This window comes from Apium graveolens, unplaced genomic scaffold (assembly GCF_009905375.1).
Source record: "Apium graveolens cultivar Ventura unplaced genomic scaffold, ASM990537v1 ctg4743, whole genome shotgun sequence".
In the NCBI taxonomy this organism is placed as follows: Eukaryota; Viridiplantae; Streptophyta; class Magnoliopsida; order Apiales; family Apiaceae; genus Apium; species Apium graveolens.
The window spans coordinates 21,063-31,707 of record NW_027418670.1 but is presented as its reverse complement, the minus strand read 5'-3'; the positions used below and the strand labels follow the sequence as shown (position 1 = coordinate 31,707).

General features: G+C 33.4%; 1 protein-coding gene across 1 annotated transcript; it reads right to left on the bottom strand.

Annotated features, from left to right (window-relative positions):
• Nucleotides 1-2,738: 2,738 nt before the first annotated feature.
• Nucleotides 2,739-8,788, bottom strand: LOC141702190 (protein phosphatase 1 regulatory inhibitor subunit PPP1R7 homolog). Its single transcript, XM_074505888.1, has 6 exons — nucleotides 8,460-8,788; nucleotides 4,453-4,683; nucleotides 4,057-4,203; nucleotides 3,822-3,964; nucleotides 3,592-3,706; nucleotides 2,739-3,022 (listed from the first exon to the last, which is right to left on the bottom strand). The coding sequence occupies exons 1-6, from the start codon at nucleotides 8,703-8,705 to the stop codon at nucleotides 2,942-2,944; spliced, it is 963 nt and encodes a 320-aa protein (XP_074361989.1). The 5' UTR covers nucleotides 8,706-8,788; the 3' UTR covers nucleotides 2,739-2,941.
• Nucleotides 8,789-10,645: the final 1,857 nt, after the last annotated feature.

The following is a 10,645-nucleotide window of genomic DNA, read 5'->3' as shown; positions in this document are numbered from 1 at the left end:
AGGTTGCAATGGCTGAAAACTTATACCTGATTCCAGAATGTAACGAATCAAACGATCTCTAAATAATCTTGCTGCTTCTTGTAATTTAGATGTAAAAAAGTTAAAATTAATATATAATAGAAAATTATATTAAAATATTATTTTATTAAATATAACTAGCGATTATAGATAACGTCATTGGATTAAAACACCTTTTTTAATCATTTATAATTTAACAAATCAATATTTCACTATATTTTAGCTCATCGTATTACATAACAAGGTCAGAGATGCTCTTGCCTCTTAGCAAGCAAATAACACAGTGCAAGACACCTCATTTTCTACTTCCTCATAACAAAATTCTGAAACTTAATCAAGAGCTAACAAGTGTTCATATTTTGCCTCAATAAGATAAGAAACGTGCACAAATGACCAAAGTGATGATACATTTTCATCCAATGGATTTAAAAGAAAGTACTGTAGTCGTAAAGATACGGCGGATCCAGAAAAATATTTTAGGGGGGTTCAATTTTTTTTTAAAATAAATTAAATTATATTATATTATAATTTTAAGAGAAAAATGCGCTTAAATACGTATTTAAATGAGTCAGAGGAGTATGTAGCACAACTATAATCACAATAAAAAAAAATTGTACAACTTAGGTGAATACATACTTAGGACATTAAGCCGTTATTTTAATTATGGGGTGAATACGTAGTTAGGACATTAAGCCGTTATTTTAATTACAGGGACAAATATAATATCAGTATATATACTGCTAATGAATTACATGAACAAAATAAACAAAAAAGATCTTATTTGAAATGTGAAGTTGAATTATTTATTTGCATAAATTTATGGTATCGATTTTTAAAGTATAAAAGTTTTTAAGTTCGTTAAATTTTGAAAAAATTGGAAAATTTAAATATAATTTTTTTTAAGATTCTAGGAATTATTCTTACGCATCACCAGTTCAAACCGTTTATATCATGTACAAGATATAAATCAATATATATACACAATTATAAGACAAGGAAAAAAGTAAAAAGAAGAGGAGTAAAAAATAGAAGTAGCATGTACGCCAACACATACTTACAAAAACATAATACTGGATATTGAATTAAAGCAAAAGAGGAAAAAAGGAGGGGTGAGGAGGAGGTCGAACCCTGGTCCCGGACGGCAACAACATAACCAACAACTGAACTACAGCCACAATTATATTTGAAAACTCAGGCGGGGACGGGACCCCTCTGGACCCGTAGATCCGCCTCTGACCATGAACCTACTCATAATTTATTGGATTCAAGTTTATTTAGTAGCAAGTCGTGAAAGTGTACAATCTCCTCCATTTTAGGAACTTCGTTCTTGGACACATATAGCTCTTTGAGAGTAACGGTGAACTTTGACAGTTCATTTCACTCACTGAAAAAGTTTCATTGGGAAAAAATATCGAATACCAAGAAACTTTTTAATATATGTTAACATTGAGGAATCCCTTGAGCAGATTATTCCTGAGCACTAATTCCCGTAATAACCATCCACCACATTTTAGCAAGACCCTGATTGATACCACAAAGTGGAAAGAACAAAATAGATGGGTCGGAAGCCCATTCCTTACTTTAGCAAGACTGATACCACAAATTCTTGTGGCCAAGTAACATCTCCACCCCAATATTATATTACGCCCATTAATCATACACTGGGCCTACTTCAAAAATTTAGAGTCAATAAAATATATTTAGGGCATGTTTACTTTGTCAGTTTTTCCAAAAAAATTCAAAGGAAACATAAAAAAGAAAGAAATATGTTGCAAACAGATATTTTCTTGACGCAGAAATTGAAAAATGGATATAACTAGGTTTGAGAAAACTCTAGAAAACATATAAATGACGTTTTCTGATAATGTTTTTTTATTTTTCTCAAGGTATAGCTTTGGAACGTGTTTTCTCAATTTTCATTGATTTTCTAAGGAATGAAAAATTTGAAAAGAATTCTTGAAATAAACACGGCCTTAGTTGTTTGACGGAATTTGACTTTAACAGTTAGAAATTGATGTCCATAGGTTAACCGCTATGAAACTGGTAAACTAAGCATAGAAGCAAAAAAAGCAAACAAACTAGATATCAGTACATATTGAGCACAAGTGAAGGGTTGTTCACTTTTTTGCAAAACTCGAACAAGATAACAATTTTTTTCTAACCATCCTCCTGACATTGCTAATCAACACACCAACTGGAGTGACCTGCTTTCCTGGGTTTTGCATACGAAAATTTCGCTTCTTCCATAAGAGTTAGCTTGATTCCATGTGTTTAGGTCACGAAGACCAACTCACCCTCTGTTTTTGGAGCACAACGTGTAGACCAGGACACTTTTGCCTTTGGAGCTAGCTCAGAAGGTCGATCAGTCTATACATATTTTTCATCTGTATTAAATAAAGGTCCAGTTTGTACCCTTTTTAAAACAGGTTTTGATTATTTGCTTGGAACTAGTTAGTTATGGCTAGTTTATAGTTATTTCTCTTGTTGGCTGATGTGGGAGGATGTTCTACAATCCCCAGCCATTCTACGTTATGTCCTACTAATAGTTTGTACCTAGCAACAAAAACACGTTCATGAATTATGGAGGACTAATAAGTTATTCATTTCTGAATTTGAAACCATGGCAAAATATACATCTCTGGACTTGTTTGATCCGTTATCTGCTCATTCTTATCATTTAACATATGGACTTCTATTAGTATATTTCTTTTACAATATACTACGGTAAAACCAACTATACTTTTATTTAAAGTTAACAATGGAACGAACAAGGAAAAAACTTATGGGCAAGAATGGGAAAGATATATATTCTCTTACAACTTAACACTTCACTCTTTAGTCAGAACGAACCCAGCATGACTCAAAATACACGTAATGATCTCAATTTGCCAAACAAACAAAAAATGTTAAGCGGATCAAATTCCTAGGCGAACATTGATGAATCAATTTGTTGAATGTTCGGAAATATCTTCCTCACCGTGGTGATATAGTCTTGAGAGTTTGCCTGCATACAGAATTAGAAGGTATTGGATCATTCTGTTTGTTAAACACTTAAAATTAAAAAAAAAACACTAATAAATAGAGTGGACATTCAAATATAATAATGGCATATAGGTCTGTCATTATTACAGAACAATCATCTACAGAAATTTACAATAAAGCATGTAAATGACCATGCAATACCACTATAAATGAACTAAAATTTACCGTTCAGACATTGAATAAATACCATAATATAATATTAGGGTCAGTCCACCGGTGCTCAACAAGAGCATCAGATAGTTCTGATGGATGGAGAGATGCAAGCACGAAAACAATGTAGCCTACTTTATTTTCTACAGACCTTAGTTGGCCTTCCATATTCTAATATTTAAAACCTACTGAGGCAATGGTAATTTATAAATTATAAACAATATATTCTTAAGCGAAAAAAGGATTATAATGATATTTACATGAATCTTACAAAATAAACCCATGATAGGAAAACATAAAGATAGAATATATAGGAAGAATTTTTGGGAAAGCAAATGCTATAGTTTAGAAGTTAAATCCTTCAGGCGAAGGTAAACTTACACATGGATTGTGCTCAAGATAAAGGGTTGTGAGCTTCTCTCTAGAACCAGCAACGGCCCCTGCAATACCTTCTAATGATGATATCTGGTTGTCGTTCAGCCACAAATCTTCCAGACTGAAAAGAAAATTACAAGTGATCAGGTGGATGATGCTATACAACGAACCAAAAACCAAAAACCAAAAATGATTATTGTATTAGTTATATAGTCGGGTAGGAAAGATATTCATACAGGGTTAAGTTCTCAATATCACTGATTGAGGTAAGTTTATTAGATGAAACATCAAGGACCCGGAGATTTAGCAAGGTTGAAAGCCCTTCCATTTGTGAAATTCCGTTGTGGCTGAGGTACAGTTCTTCTAAAGCAACACATTCCTGAAATAAACAAAGATAAGTCACCAAATATCTGAATCCAGGTGACACGACACACTTAGATATTACCCTAACCACAATGATCAACAGAATACCTTTAATCCTGACATAGAAGTCAATCTGTTGCTCTGTAGGCTTAGCTTCTTGATGCATTTAAGCCCACATAAGTTGATAGCTTTAATACGGTTCCTACCCAGCCATAACTCTTGCAATTGTGTTAGATTCTGCAAATTCTCCATAACCTGAAATAGGAGAGTAAATTCTTGATGTCTTAGCAAGCACATAACGCGTAGTGCAACACCGCTCATTTTCTACTTTCACAATTACTTAAATTCTGAACCCCATCAAGAGCTAGTAATTTTTCACGTTTTGAGTCACTAAGATGAGACACACGCACAGATGACCAAAGTGATCATACATTTTCATCCATTGGGTGCTAAAGGAAGTTTTACAGTTGTATAATTATTATGTTCTAGGGACCACGATCCTACCCGTAATCTATTGGATCCAAGTTCAAGAAGTTGCAAGTCATGAAAATGTTCAATCTCCTCCATTTTAGGAACTTCGTTCTTGGACACATATAGTTCTTTGAGAGTAGTAGTGAACTTTGACAGTCCACTCAGTGAAGAAATCTCATTGAAAGAAATATCAAATACCAAGAGACTTTTTAATATGCTGACATCAGGGAGTTTCTTAAGCTGATTATCCCTGAGTACTAGTTCCTGCAGAAACATCAACCACATTTTAGTAAGACACGGACTGATACCAGAAATTTAAAGACAGGAGTTAATTTTTCTTTATTTAAACATTAAGGATTTCCTCCTCCAGCATTCAATACAACAATGAACTCGGGCTTTAAATTTACAATTTCTGAATAAAGCAAACCTAAGTGTCAAAACACAAACAAGCGTTCGGATTGAAAATTAAACCTGCTTAATGTGCTGCTTAACTGCACTCGTGTTGGCTTATATAAATCTAGTTACCTGTCAGGATTGTATGTAGGGTTTCAAGGTTCAAATTTGAAACATGGATAGAAAATCCCATATTTGTGGCCATAGACAAGTTAGGACTTATAATCAGGAAGCAGAAACAACACTACCCTAACTTGTTCATAATAAGTGGCCATCTTACTTTCTAAACATCTCTTAGCAGCTTAATTAGTCCATAGACCTGGATTACAAAGATCGAATTACCTTACTATTTTCTCTTTTCTAAGAGATAGACAATCACACAAACTTTCACAAAATACAAAAAGGTTAAAGAAATGCAACAAAGCAGAACAATTAAGAGGGTAGATAAATCATAAATTACATAGATGATTAATTTCTCTTATACCCTTAATACCAACACCCTTTTTCAAACAGACACATTGATTGATGCGTACAAGCAACAATAAAGTGTAGTCCATTACAGTATTGTCCGGTAGATAAATATATTAGGGAGTAAATTTAAAGCACAGCTTCCTGCTTACACAAAGCCAATACATTAGTCCATACATGTAAGATTATAGCATGTTTATACAGATATTGACATATTATATGCAAAAACTGGTATCATTAAAAACGAGGTAACACGGATTACAAAATAGAACAAACACTTCGAAATGTGATTCCAGTGAGAAATTGGTCGTAATAATTTCTGAAAAATAGTTCCTTAAAATAATATCAACAACATTTTAATGCAAGACACAAACACCAATGCTATATAAATGAGTGTGGGTGTACTCTTTTGACTTTTCTTAAGTTATATGTAAAATCCGGATTATTCAATTTGGTCGTCACATCAATATAGAGTGGACAAAACATGAGTGTAAGTATGGACTCTGAGTCAGATCTATCACATTGAAGTGTGACACTTCCCTAAGCAAAAATCTAGCTAAAAACCATACACGTAAAAAAGAGCTCACCACAACTTGTTTATATTCAGATTAAACATCATGGACAGCGGCGGATTTAAAGGGTCTGGTGGGGTCACCACAGCCCACTAGCATTTATCTATTTTCATTACATTTTGTGTACTTTATAATTGTATTGCAGAGAAGGTAAGTATTTGAAAGTTCCTCCAGGAAATAACCCGTGTGTCTAATCACTAATGTACATGATACGTAAGTATATGCATATATGTAATCAGCAGTTACAAAAATCTGACAATCTACCCCCTTCAACCAACCAATAGATACAGCATAATTGTGTTTAATAAAATTACAATCAACGTAGGAGGTAGATTAAAAGTGGTAAATTAGAAGAAAATGTATGGGTCCTATTATTCTAGTAAAACCCAAAACTTAATACACATATCAACAGGATAGGGGTGATTTCACTAGCTTTCTACTTCTCTACATTAGGGCCCTTTACTATCTCTCATGCTTTCTGTCAATGATATGCTTATTTTTTACACTTTTCATTTTATAATTTCATATGTTCGACTTACTGCCATAGCTATATTTCTAATTTTGATTTTCACTTTAGATATAATATCCTATTCAAAGCTGTGTAAGTCTTCTTAGTCATCCCAAATTAGAACCGTGCGGTAAATTATTTTGCCCCCACTAGATTCTGGTTCTAGCTCCTCATTGAATTCGTAGAGAACATATTCTGTAGTATCTTTTGATAATATACTATAAATTTGACAAATATTAAATGTATTGATTTTTAGAAAACACTATTTTAAAAACGTAATGAATTAAGAATACATAAGTTTCACTTGCATTAAGCTTATAAGTGAAGTCCCCAACCTCGTGTCCTAATTCGGATCCATATCCAGAAATCCTAAATTACATAAACCAATAATGACTTTCTCCTACCATATCCATTACAGTTATTAAACTAAATGAAGGCATAGACCAAATAATTTTATCCCTTTTATATAGAACTCAACTGACTTTAAGAAAGTCAAAACACCAGCATGTGCCAAAATGTAAAACTATAGCTAATTAGCGGCATAACTATACTGTTTTTGGGGTGCGGGTGGGGGTGTGGTATATAAATCGATTTCCTTTTAGGAATACGTATTTGTCTAAAGTTCAAGAGCAACACAGGGGTCTTAGATTGTTCAAGTAGAAAACCTATAAGAAGTCTGACCCTGAGGGCATTAGCCATTAGAAAACCTATAAGATGTATAAATTTAGTTAAATCACCATTCTTATGGACAATCAATACAAGTCTAGTTTCATATGAATATTGCATAAGTTATCCCGACTCGGATGGAAGTTCGCAACAATCCAAGTGTCAGACTCGGCATTATTTTAATATGTTTGCATAGTTTTGGTCCAAATATAAGTGCTTTTGGCCCAAATACAAGTGCCGGGTGTCTGACAGTATTACTGAATATAATATAAAGAGTCATGAACATAGACTGTATCAAGTACGGGTAAACGGCAAGGTCCTGTGGTTCAACTACGAAACCTATAACAAGTGCAAGTCCGGTCATCCAGCATTGGTTATGTTATATTAATAACTCATAAATTCTAAATAACATTAAAACAACACACTAACTGGTTCGTAAATAGTAAATAGTGATCATCTTAATTTGTCAACGTCTGTTAGCAGCTTCATTTGTGGAATTGATGAGAAATGAAAGTGAGCGCTAAAGATGGTTGTTAGCCTTACACATGACATTGACTGCAGTTCATAGGGATAAGCACCAGGGTGCCCTTCCTTTAGTACTATTGTTATATTTATGTAATATGTAATTACTTCTTTTTCGAGTCTGTCCTGGAATGACCTAGAATTTACTAAGACCGAGTTACACTACTATCTTACCTTAATAGTATACACTAAATAAGCTCACAAGTACAAAAGAGTTAAAGAAAATAAAAGTAAAAAAGCAATGAAATGCAGATAATTTAGACAAAGGCACTCTTTAAAAATTACATGAACAGGAAAATTATCTTGTACCTAAAAATACCTAAAACATTTTTACAAAGAGACACGTATATTCAAGTCTTGCTAGCACCATTAGAGCAAAATTATCCGAAACATGTTGAAGTAGTCTGCCTAAACAAACACCAATAGTTTAATATATGTTATGATACATGAAATACTCCTACTTATGTACACGCATCTTACATAAACACAAGACACGTCCACATAATTTGCATACTAACTGAAATTCTTGAAAATACCAATACACATTGCTAAAGGAAAATTACATATTTTACCATAGCCTGTTAAATTGTTCTAACAACGAAAGATTCATCTAAAACTATTACATATCATAACAGAAACAACACAAACGGCATTGAGAAACAAACTAACATACACAACTAAGCATTTACATAAGTAATTGTAACTGCAATCGGAATCAAACTTTTACAGAATTAAACAGATAGAACATACAATTAAATCTCTACAACAAATGCCTTTAACACTAATTTTTTTTTAAAATTTATCGAGATCATTCATTCTTTCATCGAATATTTATTTTATGAGATTATTCAATTTACAAACTCTAATAACAATGTTATGAAAAAACAGAAATTTGAGGAAAAGACGAGTACTTGGAGGTCCGAAATGCGAGTCCACTGAGTGAGAGCTTCAATTCCAGAATCGTCTAGAAGGTTCTGTCGAAAAGAAAGCTTTTTGAGATTAACGAGATCGCCGATGCGAGGATCCAATGTTTTGAGACGATTACACGTTAAATCTAACTCCGTTAGAGTTGGAGGAAGCTCAATTGAGCTTAAATCACGGAGCTGACAGCTCGTTAGGTCAAGAATCGTTGATGATTCGTCGTCATCGTCCGCCATTGTTGCGTAATGTAAACCCTAGATGATGAAGAAAAGGGGATTGTTAGATTTCAATTTGGGTATCGGGTGTAATTGCTAAACCGGTTACAAATCGTGTTAATTGACGTTTTGGTCACTGAACTATCGAAACTTTGCAGTTGATTTATCCCACTCAAAAAACTTTCTGTCACATTATTTTATTTTTAAAAATTTTCATTCAGGTCAATCGTCATTATATTTCATTAAAATCTTGACAGAATGCTGACTAAGTTTGGTGGCTTGGTTTAAATAAATTGACCGTGGCATGTGCAGTCAGATGAATCGGCGTTTTGGTCACTCAATTGAATCAAAACTTACAATTTGTTCATCAAACTAAAGAATTTTTGATTCAAACTACTAACCAATACGTCCATTAGAAACTGAAAAGAAAAACGAACGTAGAGCTATCCTACAACCCCTCTTTTCTCTCTTAAAAAATTCTGGAGCATATAAATTCAATAAATAAATGTATCAATATATTGTTCAATCCTCATACTAAAGTCGTTACATATCTCAAAAGTTTTCAAAATTTTGAAAATTGTTCTTAAAATTTTTATTGAGATTTTATTTCAAAATCCCAAAATTGTTCTTCAATGACACGTAACATGATTTTATTTTTGTACTCGTATGTTTGCACGGTAGTCTCTTATCATATATATATTTTTTTAACAATTATTTATTTTAAATGACTTGTTTAACCCACCCACCCATTTGCACCCCAAGTTTTCGTGATAAAATTATTGATGATAATTTGTTTATTTGTTCTAAAGAGGTGTGGTATGATAGACCTTAACGTTGTTGTAGCAGACCTGTTCGATCGGTTTTCTTTTCAATTTTAATGAACAATAATAGTCAGTGGTCTAAATGAAAGTTTCTCCAGTTTGATGACCAAATTGCAAATTTCAAGCAAGTTGAGTGACCAAAATGCCACTTCAGCTGACTGTGCATGTCACGGTGAATTTATTCAAGCCAAGTCACCAAACTTAGTTAGCATTCCGTCAAGTTTTTAACGAAATATGATGGAGAGTGATCTGGATGAAATTTTTTAAGAGTAATATGATGTCACTGAAAACTTTTTTAGTTGAATGACCCAACTGCAAGTTTTCAGTAAGTTGAGTAACCAAAATGCCATTTAACTCGTTACAAATTAGATCCAATTGGAACTCAGGCCCGAAAAGTAGACTAGTTGAGCATCTGAACCGAACCGATTTACCCAAAAATTGAATAGCTTATTTTTATTAAACGAATCGAACTTATTTATAAATTGATCAAAAAATGAACCAAATTATTTCGATTTATTCGGTATGATTTATAAAAACCGAAATAGTTGAAGATTATGTTTTTACAAACACAAATAAAGTTCTTATAAATTCATAAAAATGAAAAATTGCCAAAAACAAATCCTTTATCGGCAAAACATTTTAATGATGTATTTATTATAAATTTTTTATCCAGAGATGATGCAGTATGCCTTTAATTTTTTAAAATTTTTAACCAATTTTGATTACAATTATATCCACTTTACTAATTTTTATCTTTGTGCAATCTCATTACATATGTCTGCGTTTAAGGATGGACATTAACTGTGGCCCGCCCGATTTCAGCCCGATCCCCGCACCGAACGGGGCGGGGATTCAAAGATTTTTACGGGTATGGGACGGGGAGTGGGGATAATTTCAAAAAAAATCAGGGAACAGGCCGGGGACGATTTTTCTTGTCTACCCAGCTCGTTCCCGCATCCGGCCCAATTTCTCCGACCCCGTCCCGAGTTGTCCCCGACCCCGTCCCGAGTTGTCCCCGACCCCGCTCTTTATAGTGTGAGGGATCGAACACATGTCATCCTCTTCACAAAAGACTAATGAACCACCATAGCTAAACAATAATATTCATTTTACAACTTCTAATTTGTTACTATCATGTGT

Excerpts from the sequence above, each read along its gene's own strand:
- LOC141702190 (XM_074505888.1), bottom strand. The coding sequence starts at position 8,705 with ATGGCGGACGATGACGACGAATCATCAACGATTCTTGACCTAACGAGC. Across the intron at positions 3,965-4,056 it reads CTTCTATGTCAGGATTAAAG|GAATGTGTTGCTTTAGAAGA; the intron begins GTATTCTGTTGA and ends TGTTTATTTCAG. Across the intron at positions 3,023-3,591 it reads ATCTTGAGCACAATCCATGT|GCAAACTCTCAAGACTATAT; the intron begins GTAAGTTTACCT and ends TTCTGTATGCAG.